General features: G+C 36.9%; 1 protein-coding gene across 4 annotated transcripts in view; it reads left to right on the top strand.

The window, feature by feature from the left end:
• ARSB (arylsulfatase B) overlaps positions 1 to 17338 on the top strand; it is a 74577-nt gene that overhangs the window by 21206 nt on the left and 36033 nt on the right. For all 4 annotated transcript variants that reach the window (XM_030237350.2, XM_030237348.2, XM_030237349.2 and 1 more), the window contains 2 exons: positions 8768 to 9011; positions 17116 to 17186. In XM_030237350.2, the coding sequence (XP_030093210.1) occupies positions 8768 to 9011; positions 17116 to 17186 (315 nt within the window). The remainder of the gene's footprint in view (positions 1 to 8767; positions 9012 to 17115; positions 17187 to 17338) is intronic.

Raw genomic sequence — 17338 nt, 5'->3', positions numbered from 1 at the left:
AGGCGGTGGTGTTGGAGGGTACCCATCTGCACCACCTTCCTGTCTGCTGGCTGGGTTGGACTGTGTGCAGCCCTGTTCTTTCTCCCCAGCTTTTCTCCCAAAACCTTTCCCAGCTGTATCCTGATGTGCTAAACTGCTTAAATTAACTCCAGATTGCTCTGTTTATTGTGTGCCAGAGGAGTGACAGAAGGCAATCAAAGCTGCTTCCTCTCAAATAAACGCCAAGAAAAAGAGGGTACAGGATATTAGGATGGAAAATATGGGTTCTGGGAAGAGCCCTGGGGCTTTAATGCCTGTATATTAGATTAGGTCTCTGCTGTTTGCATTTTAATTCTAAGTTTTGGCAGCTTCCTATCCCTGGAAGTGGGTTTTTGGGTTGTTTTTCTTTTTTGTTTTTATTTTTTCTTTTTAAAAGAAAACAAAAATCTTGTATGGTCAAAGTAGTCATTTCTTCTCTCCCCCTCAAATGACACTCGAGAAAAGTGAAATAATGCTCCCCTAAGGTTATCAGTCTCCTTGTGGGCCATGTGCACCTCAGTGCTTCTGCTTCATGTCAAGTCACTGACCTCTTTTCTTGTGTATGGCTCCGATCAGCAATAAATGTGAAACTAGTTTTCCACAAGCTCCTGTCCTCACCTTTGGGATAGCATCCTCTTTTCTTACCTTACATCTTGCAGCCTAAAGTACAAATGTAGCAGGTCTGAGGTCAGATCTTTCCATACCTCTGAAGGTGTGGTTTTAGCTGGTTGCTGCTTATAAAGAGTATACGTAAGAACAGTAAAAGCATCCCTACGTCCTGCTATTTTTCTTCCAAAAGCTGCTATAAATATGCCTCCTAATTAGATCCATAATATTATTTTGGTAATATTGTTCTAAGAGAGTCACACTGCTTCCAGAAGTAGAGGAAGAAACCCAAATGCATGCAGAATAAACTTGTGAATGCTTTTACTGAATGAAACCACCTAGGTGCTGCCAGCTGTTAGACAGTCTCCGCCCTTAGAAAATTTAATGCGTGAAATTCAGTGCTTCCCAGCATACTTTTGGTCATATGTCAGCCTCATCCTGTCTTCCTCTTAATATTGTCTGTTTACCATATGGACATATCACTTCTGTTTGGTAGGGAGGGATGGGGGATGCACTTGGAAGCTGAACATCCTTCTGAGTTACAGCAGTTTTTTTTTAATTAAATGAGGGAGCATATAGGAGAGATTCTGATCCATTTAGCAAAGAGAAACCACCTTAGTTTCACTGTTATCTTCACAAAACCATTAATATATTAATCAGAAGCAAGAAACTGGAATGAGAGTCATTATTGACCATGTTTTCCCTTCAAACTTTTTATGCACATATTTCATGTTAAGTTACATATAGTTTGATGGTTGTAGGATGGTAGCAGCCTTTAGTTTCAGAAGTAGCAGAGGCTTAAAAGGTTTTTTCTCCTGATTTTGAAGATATTTTAATTTGATAACATATCGAAGTACCCTGCATTATAAAAAATTAAAGTTGTTTTTTCTTCGGGTCTGTACTCACTTCAAAAATATTGTGTGGCTTTAGACAAGGCTTTCAAACAGAGCTTGGCACAGTTTGCATATCAGACAGATGTGTGCTAGATCAGCTTACTTCAGGGGCCCTTGAGGAGAATCAAAGAACATGGGAGTTCTATTGCAGCTTTAGAGAAATTAATCAATTCAAAAAAAGACTAGAAGCTAAAGTACAGGTGGAAAACAGAAAAAAAAGCTGGGGCATGCCAATATTGGATTTGAGAAGTACTGTAGGTACATAAGCATTATTTGGCAAGTGTTTTGTAATTGTTTTCAAATGGGTTTGCACCTGGGTGTTGGTAGCCATGAACCAGAAATGTTATACTAGACCTTTAAAGACTCTAATGGTTGGTAAAGTTATCATGAGTACATGATATACAAATACTGAATTGATTCACAACACCTAATTGTGTTTATGTAATCGTAGATATTAAAAGTTTTTTCTTTTGTTGCCCTTGCAGATTTATTATTTCAAATTATTTATCTGGGCCATGTTCTGAATAGGATAGTAAAGTCTTTTCACAGTCAAAGATTTTCTTGGCACACAGCACTTCATTGTGCCTGATTTCACTCACCCTTTTTTTTTTTTTTTTTTTTTAAATGATTCCTTGTCAGTCAAATCCTAAATGTTGATCGGTTATTTCTTGTTCAGTGAGTATAGGAGTTATATACATACAGATGTAATAAATTTTTGGATAGCTATTTTAAAAAATGAATATAAGTATACAAGAAGTAGTTAAATTTGCAAACCTTAGTAACATAAAACATTTAACGTGTTTAATTTTGTGTGTGTCTGTGGGATATCAAGCATTTTTGGTCTTCTGTAACATACTGCTAAAATTTTTTTATGCAGAATTTATTGTGCAGTGAGGTATACAGAGAAAAACAGAAATATTTACCATATTGGATTGTGCTGGAAGAGAACTTTTTTCCTCAAGATTGTTATTCTTCTGGTAGGAATTATATAATTACTATTGTATTTTCTAAAATTATTGTCATAAAGATTTTCTGTATTACTCCTTGTTCTACAAATGCTAAAAACTATTGTTAAACTCACCTTGAGAATTAAGATTATTAGGACATATATATCAAATTACAGTTCTGATACTGTAATTAAGGTTGGATAATATGTATCACAAACTTAAACACACTCCTATCATTATATCAGCAGAATGGAAGGTGCAGAACAAGTTGAAGGCAGTTTATGTAAATGATGAGTGTGTTTGTGAAGTATTCCTACTGTCTGACTCAAGCAGTCAGCAAGAGTGAGTTTTTATTTCCTTTGTAAGGGGACTTGTAGGTAGCTCTTTATTGTTTGAATTAAGAAAATGCATACTGAAGAGAAGTGCTGGAGTAAAAACTGCTTAATAACAGCACCAGATACAGTCCTGGATGAATCTTTGGAGGAATTCCAGGAAGCCCTCTCGGAAGAGCTTGTCTAGAACGATTTGCCAGGCATGTCAATGGGACTGTGGGGTGTAGCTCAGTTGTGGTTGAAAGAAGAATGCAGTAACCTGAGTGGTCACAAGGGAGACAAAAAACATATGCTCCGTTAGGAAGAAAAATAAATTCACTTTTCTGTAATTGAAACAAGGCCTGGTCTGTTCGAACAAATAGGTAGCTGTACAAGATGACACATTGTTTCTTTTGGGGAAAAAAAAAAGGCAAAAAGTTTTAGTGTACTATTTATCGCTTTTAATCTACACAATGAAGCCCTATCTAAGACTTGATGAAAAAAACAGCAAGGAATATCTCTAAATGAAGACTAATTTCTGGCCTATTTGCAGAGAAAATGGTACCTCTGTTCTAAGCCATTAATGTAAGGCAGGCAGATCAGGCAGATCTGAAAAGCTGCTGAGGTAGCATGTGCGGGCAGTAGCAGTCACAGGAGGAAGTCACTTGGTCCACATGTCCATGTAGTGGAGAAGCTAGGGTGTTGCCTGTGCTGTATTTAGGTGGTCTTTGGAAACTCTTATTATTGGGTTTTGCCCACTATCGAAAAAATAAAATATAAAGGTCTCTTTATAGCTTTTTAAAATAAGTTTTTCATTCCACTGCATAGACAAGAATGAATTTTAATTTTTTTTATGTGAACAACATGGGAAGATTAAGCTTGCTTTATTAGAGAGCTGGCCCTACACAGTGTTACAGTACTTGTTTCCATTTAGCTTCTTTTCCTGAAAATAACATTCAAGCCCATTGATCAGTCTAAACTGAATTTTTCAGAGAAGTGATCTCTGGTGCCTAAACAAATCTATTAATGCTATTAATATTGCCCCTGAGTTCAGTAACTACTGTGAATTTTCTTGGCAATGAATGTATGTAGGCAAGATATGGTTATGAACCTGGGAAGGGCATTTGTCAGAGTTTGTTCTTAAATCAACTTTTACCTTTTTCTGCTGTCTAGTAAGGTACAAATCCCATGTTAAGCTTTCCCCATAGTTGTGACCATCTATTTCCAGTGGTGTCTTCAGAGCACAAAGCAGACTGTTGCTTTAGTTCCAGGGTAATTTTGTAAGAAAGTGAGTCCATCCAAAGACTTGAGTCCATGCTTTGTAAGTTATTGCTCTCAGAATTGATGTTTTTTATTGTCCATCTCTTCTTTAAGGAAATCTTAGTCATTAAACTGCTTCCTAGTTACACACATCCCACATCACCGTGTGTATACACTGCGCTAGTCAAAATGTTTGGTAGCTGGCAACTCTTCAGAGAAGTATTTGAGAGAAACAGAAGGGCCTCGCTGTATAGTTTTGTTTATTGATTCCCTTAAAAACTCCTGCGAACCATCTCTTACAGTTTAGAAATTACAGATCTAGCAAATTAAATCTTTCTCATGTATATGACAATGAATATTAATTACAAAAGCAGATGTTTGTGAGAAGAACATTTGCCTCCTTTTTTAAAGTTGTATTTATAAAGTTGTATTGTGCAAGATACACAAGGTTTACTTTGCATCTGTTTTTCTTATGTTGAACAGTTTTTAGTAAGTATATTTTTTAAAGTAACCCTTCTTCTTTATTTTTAATAAGAGAAACACAGTAGTTTGAAAGGCAATCACCTGCATTTTAAGAATAGGTTATATTGTCTGTTTTTCTGTGTCGAAAATACGTCCTGTTTTCACCTAATTTGTTCTGGGATGGAGGTACTTTGTGACATATTTTTGTTGTTTCTACTTGTTCCATTGAAGCTGGTGTTGTTTCAGCTTTGATGGAAACTACCTTTTAAAGTAGCCAGGATGCTTCCATTGCTCTCCTTTATTCTCTTGTTTTGTCATTTACTCAGCATATGTGTGCTGAGCATTTTTTCATTGCTAGTAGTGGTGCCTGCTAAAAATTCTGTTTCAGCCCATTTTTGTATTAGTGAGACCGGCTCTTCCCCATATTCTCATTTGTTGCCACTAATTTCGACCTGTAGAAGAAAATTCAGTGAGAATGGACATAAAGCATCTAGGTACCCCCCTCATTAAAATAATACATAAGAGTGATTAATGCTGTGAGAAACAATGGTAGCTAAGCATCTCTCAAAGCAAGCCAAGCCAAGCGAGGAATAAAGCTCTTTAAAAATGTGTGATTTTTCTGTTAAAGAAAGAAAACAAAACCGCATAAATTGGCTAGATAATACTTATGCCAAGTGGCCTAATTTCTAGATACAGCCTATTCACTCCCCTTTCATCCTTTCTTCAGGGACAAGAGCTGGTTAGTTTTACAATTTTTGAATACCCCTAGTGTGTTGTGGGGACTGCTGTAGTCTAAGTTATGTAGATGTAATTGCAAAAATTGTTCTTACAGATAAGAAACATCCACTCACTAAATTTTCCACACTATTTCAGAATTTTTAATGAAAATCATATTTGATGTTTGTCTCCAGCAAAGAAATAATCAAGTATCATGCCCGGGAGAGGCTTGTGTTTTCAGCTGAAGTAGCAAGGCTGAAACTTTAATTCTAAGCAATCTTATAAATTGGGTCTACAAGGTATAGGTAGCTTGATTCCAAAAGCTTTGCTCTGGAGACTGTCTTCTGACATAAGATAGGATAAATCATGGAGAGAAAAAGTTTCAAAAATGTGCGATAAATAGTTCAGAAATTATTGTTTTGAAATGGATTTAGAATTGGATATGAAGCCAGTGTAGAACATGAAGGAGCAATGATTTCATTTGTATCACACCTAGGTGGATTTTAAGTGTGTGTTTTAAACTAATGTGAGTTTCCACTTGGACTTGGAATTAGTTCCATGTTTGAGATACTTGGGTAAAATAGCATGAGGAGTTAGTAAGGAATAACTTACTTGGGAGAAAATGAGAGTGGCTGTGCTTCCACAGATGAAGGATCTGTCTAGCCAGGCACCCCCTCACTATAGCAATTCTTTTTGGCACGTGTCTAGGAAACTTTAGTGAAAACTTGCAAATCTTCAGCATTTGTGGCTGAAGAAACTCCTGCAACTGAGGTGATGTATTTTCATATAGGAACTATATGCTTTTTTCGACTATAACTTCTTCACTGGCTTTCTGAACCCATGCAAGCGTTTAGCATCAAAATACATCCACAGCACACACACACACACACACACATAGCTGGTGCCTATCTTGTCTCTTGCTGTCCAGATGTACTCCTGGAGGTAAAACCAGGACCAGAACAGCATTACAGTCCTGAGTGGACTTTCTGCCAGGTCTGTACTCCATGCAATCAGTGGCTTCTTGTTTATTCCCTCTCCATTTATTATTTAGTAGTTAGCTTAATATTTTGTTAATACAGGTCCCATTAGGGTCTTTCATTGTTATGTAACCAGCTCCTCTTTAACAAATTGTAGGTATTTGAAGCCCTCAATAACATTTCAGACTGTGTGGAAGGTGTTGCTTACGTGCAAGCTGCTAGTGACACATCATCTGTGTTCTGCCTACCTAGAAAGGAAACAAACCTTAGTAGTCAAAATAGAAACCATCCTTTTCCCTCCTTCAACACTTTCTTGATAACTCAGTCAAGAAATTATGCAGGAAGGAGCACTTGAACATAAGTTCCCAAGGAAGGAAAAAGTAATGTTTTAGCAAAGTGAGATTGAGCAGTCAAATGAAGGGGATGGGCCTTGTTTCATATGTTCATTGTTTTTTCATTTGCATATTAGATCAACTATCAAAACACAAATTTTCTACCTTTTCTTTTAAACTTGATAGACTATTAATAAAAGACAAGTTTTTTCAGGATGTGTGTTAGATAGACTCCTTTTATCAGGGAAGTTAATCTGTAGAGAAACTGGCAGAATGTGAATGTTTTTACAGAAAGCAAGGAAAAAGAAAGTAACATAAAGATTTGACTATAACCCGAGAAGTGCAAACTTCTTTCTCGCTGTTCTTCAGAAATACCACCTACTTCTATAATTTCCTTGCTACTTTGTTGCTGATAATCAGGAATTAGAAAAACCCTGCTGTACTGCTATTGAACAGACACAGACAGTGAGCAGTCTGTGATACAGAGGAGGTATGTGAAATATTTAAGTTCTGATTCCTCTGTATGTCCAAACTGTGCTCTGATACAGTGTGGATAAGATGCCTTTTATTCTAAGGCCACCAAAGGTTAAAAGCTACTGAAAACTCTGTCCCATGAGTATCTCTGACAGGAATTCCTGTTTACATTATGAGAAGAAGGAATTGTTGAAACTGATTGTCGTGGTTTGACATAGGTTTTTTTGTCATTTTTGTTGTAACCAGCAACTGCTTTAAGTTCTCAGATCTCAGAGCTCAACATTGTTGTGCAAGAAATAATGGTAGCAGTCTTCATTAATTTCTTCTAAATCCAAAAATGCAGGAACATGGGCACCCAACTGAAAGCTGGTTGGGTCACAGGTCATTTAACTCTTTTCAAATAATTTTTTTTTGCCAAGTGCTTCATTTAGCTTGGGCTTCTGCCTTTCAAAGTTTTCACAGGTATCCATGGTTTATTCCTTTGTGGAACAAAAGTGCAGTAGAAAGATCTGGGGGTTTACATTGATCCCTAATTAAAAACAGAATCACAGAATAAGCTGAGTTGAAAGGGACTTGGAAGGGACCCACAGGGACCATTGAGCCCAACTCCTGGCCCTGCACAGGACCATCCCCCAGGATCACACCATGTGCCCAAGAGTATGTCCAAATGCTTCTTGAACTCTTGTCAACCAGAAAGATAATTTTATTCTGCTTACAGTGAAATTCTTCTGTAAGGGATTGGGAAACTTCTTGTTTCTTCCCTCAAATTCATGTTTTTTAATTAGAAAATGCGATACAAACCTGTCAAATTGCACTGAATGTCAGTTCAGCAATTACTATTTGAAATAATTTTAACCTCATTAAAATAGAGAAAAATTTTAATTAACAGAATTGCCAGCAATGACTCTTCTGGAAGCATTACAGTAGGTTTAAACAAGAACAACTGTATAACAGCAATGAAGTAAATTCAAAGAATCATTTCTTCAAGGATCTGGGTTTTACCCTAGATGTGGAATCTTGGTCAGAGAGAGTTAAAAGCACACCATGAGCCATCTCTAATTCACGTAGATTTTTCTGTAGTTGTGGTGATTCAGCTTTTTCTCTGATCATCTTATATGTTATTCTCACCAAACAATAAATTGAATTTCTGAATCACTTCAGTTATGCTAGTTTAAATTCATTTTATTAGGGCTTTATCATTCTGCCTCAGGAGAAGGAAACCCTGTTTTGTCTAACCTTATGTGTGGCTTCCTAAAAATATGGAAAAAACCCTGCTTTTAAACTAGGTGTGTGAGTATTGCCCTGAGACTGGAATAACAGGTTTCCATTTTAAGCATATTATACTGCTTTGGAAACCAGTGTATTTTGAGTACTAATGATGGCATTGATAGCAACTCTTCTTGTGGTCTTTAAATTAGTTGAAACTAAAATTTTGGAGTCTTTGGTTCTGAAAGCTTTGAATACCTAATGGTATTTTGAATCATGGTCAGAAGTCATTCTTAGCACAGTCTTTCTAAATTACTGTCTTCTAGTATGGGATAATTTCTGCCCAGTGATAGCTTTTCATTGATGCAATTTAGGTTTTTAAATGTAACATGTTGGTTGCTTGGCCCCGAATGTTTGACATTATATGGACACCTAACAGCAGTATGCAAATAATCACATGACTCACCTGTGAAAATATTTTTTCAAATGGATGAAAAGATGTTGTGGGGAGGATTGTTCTGTTTCTTTCTTACCAAGAATTCTTTTTGTTTATTTGTTTTTCAGATAATGGAGGACAAACTCTAGCAGGGGGGAATAACTGGCCTCTGAGAGGGAGAAAATGGACCCTCTGGGAAGGAGGAGTGAGAGGTGTAGGCTTTGTTGCAAGTCCTTTGCTGAAACAAAAAGGTGTAGAAAGTCACGAACTCATCCATATCTCTGACTGGCTGCCAACGCTGGTGCACCTTGCTGGAGGACGTACCAATGGCACTAAGCCTTTGGATGGCTTTGATGTTTGGAACACTATCAGGTAACTTTCATGTCAAATCACCAAGTCATCGTTCTGGTATGAGAAGAATTTCATCAGCCCAGGAAACAGAACTGGAATGGAGAGGGAAATATTACCTGTTCTTTTCCTGTAAAAAAGGGAAGGTATGAATGCAGTCAATTGTGCTGTCTATGAGAGAATTATCCAGGGTGCAAATTAATTCTGGTTGCAGATGCAAAGCCTTCATACAGCTTTACCTTGGTATTTTGAATATTTCAGTGTGAACACAACAGCTCACAAGCATGGTATACTTCTTAAAGAACATTCTGTTATCTTGTAGTAGGTTAACTGATTTTGCACAGCATAGAGTACATGTTAGTAAATTTTATGGACCAAACCCTGCTCTCTACAGAGCTCAGTTAGGTGCCTCTGCAGTGGAATTGGACATATGGGAAATCTGATCAGACATTAAACTCACTGAACATGGATCCAACTTTGATGGTTTGTTAGCTCAGTACAGGACTTAAGCTCAGTCAGGCTGGCTCACAGTGTAACCATTTGCACAGACCTGTGTCATGCTGTCCAGTGTCTTGAAAAGCCTTTGAGATCAAATACAAAAGTACACCTAACCTGGTTCCTGAAGGTCATGATGATGTGACTGATTCAAGCAAGCTGAAATACTCAACAGCACAGCGCAGACATGCTTAAATGACTGGAAAAAGAGGCAATGTAGCTCCAGCTGGGTTATTTCAATGCTCTTTTATTCCACTAAAAAGGATTAAAAAGTCCTTAAAACCTAAGTTTCTGCAGAACTTGAAAGTTTTGTGACCAGTTTTCAGTTTTGCAAAAATTGTGTTGGTTTAAATTCCTTTGTTTCTTCGTTTTCTGCGCTGCATGTAATGTATTCATAGATGGGGCTAAATCCTGTTGTCTTTGTAGAAGTTATATTTATTTTAGTAGGTCTTTGAATATAGTTTTAATTCACATAAGAATAATTTAGGATGAAAAGTTCAATACTGCTAAAGCAGAACAAAAGGACTAACAATCCCATTTCCTACACGCTATTCAGTTGAGGATTAGTGTTCTGTTTCTTTTGGTAGCCTTTGTTCTGCTTTTATAGCAGGTAGAGTGTACCACATTATGCGTGTTATCACCTTTTGTTCCCTTTTTTTTTGTGTGTCTTAGTATCCTAGACTGAATTGCAAGAGTTAAAAGCAATTCCTAAACAAGCATGAGGAGGAATGCTGTCTGGGTTAGGGACTGAGATGAGAAATTGAGAGTTAGAGTAGACAGGTTTGAACCCATGTACCCATCCATGGATCAATCTATATGGATCTTGGAGTGAAAAATAAAAAGCAAAACCAAACCCCACCCCCTGCACCTCCCCGGAACTAAGCCCTGTATCCTGAGTTCACAATTGGTTTGTCTATACCTGTAACATTACCTGTTAGAAGCTGGTAATCTTGATTTCATTCTTAGTGTTGCCTGTGTTTCTGAAGAGCTAAGGAGTGGTTTTCTGCAGTAGCTGGAGTTTACAGGAAGCTCATGGCCTTGTGCCCAGGTGTACTGTGTGGCTCTCTTCCAAGTGGAAGAAGATAACGATATGTATAATTGAGGCCAAGGATCATTAACTGCCAGGAGGGAATGGAGACTCCCATCCAGCCAGAAGAAGTAAAATGTTTTACTTGTCGGTGTTCCTGTGGGGAAATGCAGCATTGGCAAGATCCGGGATACACCTAAACCACAGACTTTTCTTCCAGCTACCATGAGAATTCCTGCCTACTTCAGGTTCAGTTTCAACCATGTGTTTTTGCAATGGCTTAATCTTCTCAGATCAGGTGACTTCAGCAGGAGAGTTGTTGGGAAGGATGGGTACAACTGTTCCAGCAGACTGCTGACATTTGCATTTCCCTCTCTGTAAAGGGAATGAATGCAATCCTTACTGGCACTGCCAGGGAGCAGGTGACTACCCGTGTTTTCAGGTGTGTCAAAGAGACGGCCTCTGTCTGGACAGGTAACGAGTCAGGTTTTCTAACTGTTGGGCTATTCCTTGGTTGACCTTGCAGCCAAAATGTCAAGTTTCACATGATTTTCCCATGTAATCAGGATAAATGAGTATATTAAATTTCATGACCATAATTCAAAAGGTCACTTGAATATTGGATAGCAAACAATGAAGGCACAGTGCCCTTTTGGTGATTTCTGACGAAAAGTTCAAATATGTTGTTTTTCTGGGACCAAATGGCTCACAGTGAGTGAAATTATAACTTTCTAAGATTCTAACTCATTTGAAAAAGGAAAATGAATCACTGTGTTGCACCTGTTTTTTTTCAGTTCAGTCTGATATAAATAAATGCATAAGCTTCTTGTGATTTTTTTTGAGGGAAGGACACTTTAATCCTGATCCTGCTAGTTCGTATGTGGATAATCAAAAGAAAAATGATCATAAATTTGAAACCTTAATTTAGATAGTCAAAAGAATATATGGGATTGTGAAGGTATTTTCAGAAGTCAAAAAATATTTAATCTATTTCACTGATATCTGTCTATTAATGATCAGTATTTAAAAAATGGGTTCTTAATATGATGTTCATGCAATACTAAAATATAATTATATAATGCAATAATTTATAATAAATCTTACACTACTAAAATAACAGTATAAATGTAATGTACTATAGAAATATTAACATATATTCAATGCAGAGAAATTCAACATAAATTTTTAAAAGCTGAGTATAAATTCTGAAATTCTAGGCCAAGATGAACTTTCTGTCATGATGTTAAATGACTGGTAGTCCAAATTAGGAATCACACTAACATGACACAAATTAATGTTAAGTACTTGTAGTGCAAAGAAGTGCTGAGAGTCACATGAGAGCCAAGTGTTCCTTTTATACCTTGTCTGCTTAATTCTGGCCTGAAGAACCAGAAGACAAATAACAGTTAGGAGGAAATAGCAGGAAAAGATGATGTTCAGGAGCACACATCTTGTAGACAAAAATACCTTCTTTTGCATTCTTTTTGGTTACCTATACTATTAAGTTTCTGGCCTACAGTGCATGAAACGGAGGAAGTAGAGTGTTTGGGTTCCCACTGTTTGAACTCTTAGGTAAAAGAGTTGCACAGCACATAAAAACTCTTTGACAGGGATTTTAACTCATAAGCTTGTCCTCTCTTTCCAAATCCATCTGCTGACCCTTTACTGTTTCAGCACTATATCAATGAAAGACTTAATAAAAGAGGAATGAGATTTTATTTGAAATAGAAACTGAAATAGAGCAGGTTTTGCTTGCACTCTTACAGCCAGACAGTCTTACTCACCAAGAGGTGTGTGTGTCTGGGGAGTCTGGCCAGGCAGACACAGGGGCAGAGGATTTCAAGCCATCCACCTGGCATCCCCACACCATGATGTTTGTGAACACATGGGCCCAGCTTCTGTTGCTGTGATGCCAGGTCTGAAGTCCTTCAAGATTCTTCTGTGCTCTTTGTAGGTTGGTAGCTGTGCATAGGTTCCAGTTATGCCTGTTTGTGTCATTTTGATGCTGCATCTGTGTCTTGCACTACCTCTGTGAGTCCCAGAGGGCCATCACTGCTTTGCTTCCTTTTCCACTGGTCTTGATGTGCTGGGGCTGTGCTGACACGCTAGTCTGGATTGTCATTAACATGGGTCATTACAAGAGCCCTTTCCCTGCTCTTGTATTTATCATGTTGTCTCTACATGCAGATTTTACCACTCTTTCTCCATCCATACCTATCTTGGACTATTTTTCTCTGCAAAATTTTGTTGCAGCATATAATTAAACCAGTACTATGTAATTTTTATTTTTCTCCAAGTACCTTTGAAATGAAATGTAACTTCCTCTTTGATGTCTTTCACCTCTTTTTGAAAGTAACTTAGCATGGTATCATTGTGTCAACCCATTTTTAGATAGCTATCAGATCTTTTCAGTCTCAGGTATCAACATTTTATAAAGGTTTATAAATGAATAATAAATCATAGTAGATTTCCCTTTTCTCTTGCCTTAGATTATCAAGACTACAATATAGGTCTAAAACCACATATGTATTACAAATAATTTCTGAAAATACAGTGATAATATAGCTGATAGATTTTGCAAAAATAGCAGTTGAGAATAGCAAGAACAATACTAAAATGCAACCAGTCATGGAGTCTAAATTGTACTGCACATTTCCAAGCAAGTATCACAAAAGGCAGTTGCATTTTTAAGAAACATCTGTTCTCCAGATGCTTACTCTATTGAAATAAAGACACTTGGCAAAGTAGTTTCTCTTTGGTTGATAGATTTTTTTCATACATCTTGATTTTCAGCACTGAATGTCTAGTGTGTCCATGCTCTGAAAAAGTATTTTATTTTGCATTAACAGAAAAATGGAATTGTAGACCACATGAAGCCGTGTGATAGGCACTGAGAGGTTCAGGAAAAAATACAGTACAAGTAACTATTATTTTGTCAAAGCTTATTATCTCTTTAAGCAGAGAGTTTAAAGTCTTACTTATATATTTTGTAGGGCAAGTTTCATTTTTATATATTTATAATGTTGAACTATCATAACTGATTGTGTGGAGTAAATGAAGTAAGATCAACTTGAATTTTTCTGTACTGAATGGGTACATATATTTTAGAAATCAAGCACCTGTTTTAAAAAGAAATCATTGTTATGATATAAATTATTGCAGACGAAAGAGCAGTGTAAAGCTGAGAGTATGTTTATTTCCCACGTATCTGAAATATAATTTTAGGAAAATGTTAAAAATAAGACCCAAAGAAATATGACAACGTTATAAAAAGACTCAGATTTTGCTTAGTGACAGTGAGAATGTTTTTGTGCAAGACAAACACACCCTGAAAAACCTTGGATTACTTGCCAAGGACACCTTCTGGCTGTTTAACAACAACAAAACTGAAAGATTGCATGTAGATCTTTGTTTGTGCTCACTAAGGAATAATAAGGCTTTCAGAATGTTTTAAGAACTTAGCAAATCAGAAGAATTAACTAGCTGATTCTCATACCATCACTGAAGTTAGGCCACATGCTTTCATTAGGCTGGTCTTACGTAGAGGACTGTTTTGAAAAACAGGAGCTTTTAACAGTTTAATTAAATAATAAGGACATATCTTAATTGTTCTACCATCTGACAGGGTAGAATAACAACCAGACAATATAAAAAGTTCCTTATGTTTAGGGGGAGGGATGACGTATTAGGATATTGAAGTCTTAAAATAAATATTCTAAAATTAGAGCATTGTAAGATAGGTTACCCAGGCAGTTACTAAAATACAAAGGCAGGATTCCCTGGAGAATATTATTGCTTTGTTATTGTAGCTCTCCTGGCTAGACTATATTCCTGATGCAAAATACCCTTGCAGAACATCTGCCAAGGTGAATCTGCAGTTGCATCTGTGTCTCTGTGGAGTTTTATAAATGGAAAGGAGGGCAGAGTTAAGGCACTTCCAGGGAAACGGATCTCTGTTACAGGCATGAATTTCCTATCTGTTGTCCCCAGAAGGTTGTTTCTGTTTTCCTGATGTTTTTTGCTGTGAGGCAGGTGGTTTTTTCAACATGCAATGCCAAATTTTTCGGGTATTGTTTTGTGATATATGCTGGTTCTGAATATCCACGCTCTGTACAACAAGAATTACTGGAGTAGCACTCAAACTGAAAAGCAGTGCTGTACCATGTAATAGCTCCATGGAGCTTAATGCAGGGATGCCATTAGCTTCAGGGAGTAAATCTCATGATTACATACAAATCACAACCAAGGTACTAAGAACAGTATTCTATCCCAGAACAAAAATGGATTAAATAATAATGGCAACTGCTGCATGAAAAACTTACGTTAATGCAAATATAATCTTTATTTTTTGTATTCTATCAGCTGTAATGTAAATAGCCATGTTTAGTATATAATATCCACTGTCCATGTTAAAATTTATGAAGAAGTTACCTTCCTGTTTGAACACTGTAAACATGCTTCGTATTATCATAGACTGATATGGAGTCATAGAAGAGGCTGGTTGAAAGGTCATTTAGGCCAGCCCTCGTGCCTTAGACAGGGACATCTTCAACTAAATGAGGGGTAGGGTTGCCCTAAATCCTGTTCACCTGACCTTGAATGTTTCTGGGGTGGATCATCTAGTACTTCTCTGGGCAACCTGTACTGTACGCCACCCTCATCATAAAAAATTTCTTTCTTATATCCAATCTAAATCAATTGTCCATCAGTGCAAAACCATCACCATTTGTCCTGTCACAACAGGCCCTACTAAAAAGTCTGTCCCCATTAAGTACCGAAAGGCTGCTGTGGGAGCTGCCCAGAGCTCTTCTCTTCTCCAGGCTTTACAAACCCAGCTTTCAGCCTGTCCATAAAGGAAGGTGCTCCATCCCTCAGATTGTCTCTGTAGCCTCCTCTGGACTCCTGCCAGCAGGTCCATGTCCTTCCTGTGCTGGGACCCCAGAGCTGATGCAGCACTGCAGCTGGGGTCTCAGCAGAACAGAGCAGAGGGGCAGAATCCCCTCCCTGCCCTGCTGGTCACTCAGTACTGTGTGAATACTGAGCAGCACTGTATGAATATTGAATCTATAAAGATGAGAAGTAAATAGGAGTAAGTTACTTAATTGTGCTGTATTTGATTCTGGTGGAAGATACTGAATTACTTCGTGTAACTCTGGTGGTTTCTTTCTTTTAAAATATTCTGGAAAATGTAGATGCAGCTCAGAAATTGAAAGAAAACCCTCCCAGTTTTTTCAGTTATTGCAGAGTCAATCACAGGCTATAAATTTGAACCTAGTTTTACTTGTGCTAACTGGTTCTTGTTACTGTTACCTATGAACAGATGGTGAAAGGCACACTTGAACACAGCTGTCAATGGAGCGCATAGAGTTTATTAAATGTAAGATAAAATTTGTTTAAATAAGGCCAAGCATTCTTAAATTAAGAGTGTGACTACTATATACACTGTGGGGGGAGGGGCACACAGTTAGCCTTTCACCCACATTTTGGGAGAAAACTTTTTTGTGGCAGTTTCTATACATTAAATTACTAACTGTAGCTTAATTAGTGTAATTCCTCTCTATTAATTACAATACTATATTACCTGAACACATTTAATATTTTAGTTCTTCTTGATGGTTCTGTACTCACTCAAAATGTATCACCCAGAAATTTTTTTAGAAATGTAACAGAAAAATATTATTTTGTTTGCTACTGCAACTTTTAAATTACAGGTAAATACTGTTTAACGATATATTCTATATATTAAAATAACCATAATTTTTTATGTCTCTGAGGAGTTTTACATTACCTGAGTTTTTATTCTTAATGTCAAGAAGCTTAGGGGCCCTGGTTGAATTTTTTGTGTCTTAAGTGAGCTCTCTAATGAAAGAAAAATCAATTTAAATTATCTGGAAATTTCTGAAAGTATTTATTTATGTTCATTGTCAAATAATAAATTATTATTGTGTCTTTGTGTAAACATGTTTCTTTCTAATTATGTCTTCCTACTCATGTTGCCCTTTATAAGGAGTGAATTTCATTTACTCAGTTTTTTAGGTCTAGAATTTACTTAGCTAAGAAATTTATGGGTAAGTTTTAGAGGCTTATTTCCCACCATCTCTATGTACTGAATGGCTAGAAAAAGCAGGATTATTTTCTTCTTTAACACAACAAGATTCTAAGTATCTAAATAATCCTTGTGACCTCAATTAGAAATCAAAGGTGGTGTTTTTGTGGGATAGCAATGCTTGTTGTGTTTTTTGAGGCCCCCACCCATAAGGTTTCCAGCACTTGTTCAGATAAGCAGAGAGCATAGCAAGTGCTATGCCATCTTATGCTGGCTCTTAAAATTGGTTGTTGTAAAATCCTGCTTAGGTAGGGCCAATTCTCTACTCAGTAAACTTATGAAAAATCTAAATAAACACCACAGAAGTTAGGGAGAGCTTGTAGAAGCGAAAGTTGTTGCTGCTCAGCCAGGAAGGAGTATTCAGATTAAACTTGATAGTAATCAATTTAAAGTTATGAGCTCACTCTCTATTAAGAAGAAAAAAAGCCTTAAAATAAAAGATGCAGACTCCTATTGAGCTATAGGAGGTAATTAACATTTCATTTTGAAATCTCTTTTAGTGAAGGAAGACCTTCTCCCAGAGTGGAAATTCTGCATAACATAGACCCCATGTTTGTGGATGATTCCCCATGTGAGTATGCTGAAGATTTATTAAACATACCTTTATTTTACCTTTCGTTTACCTTCTGAGCACTTCTTGTCTTCTATAAGTGAAGTATTTTTTTCCAGGTAAAACAAAATACAGTAGGATGCCTTTTGTTTTTAAATAAATAGCCTTAAAAT

The sequence above is a fragment of the Serinus canaria genome, chromosome Z (assembly GCF_022539315.1).
Source record: "Serinus canaria isolate serCan28SL12 chromosome Z, serCan2020, whole genome shotgun sequence".
NCBI classification, from domain to species: Eukaryota; Metazoa; Chordata; class Aves; order Passeriformes; family Fringillidae; genus Serinus; species Serinus canaria.
This window is presented reverse-complemented; position numbering and strand designations above follow the sequence as displayed.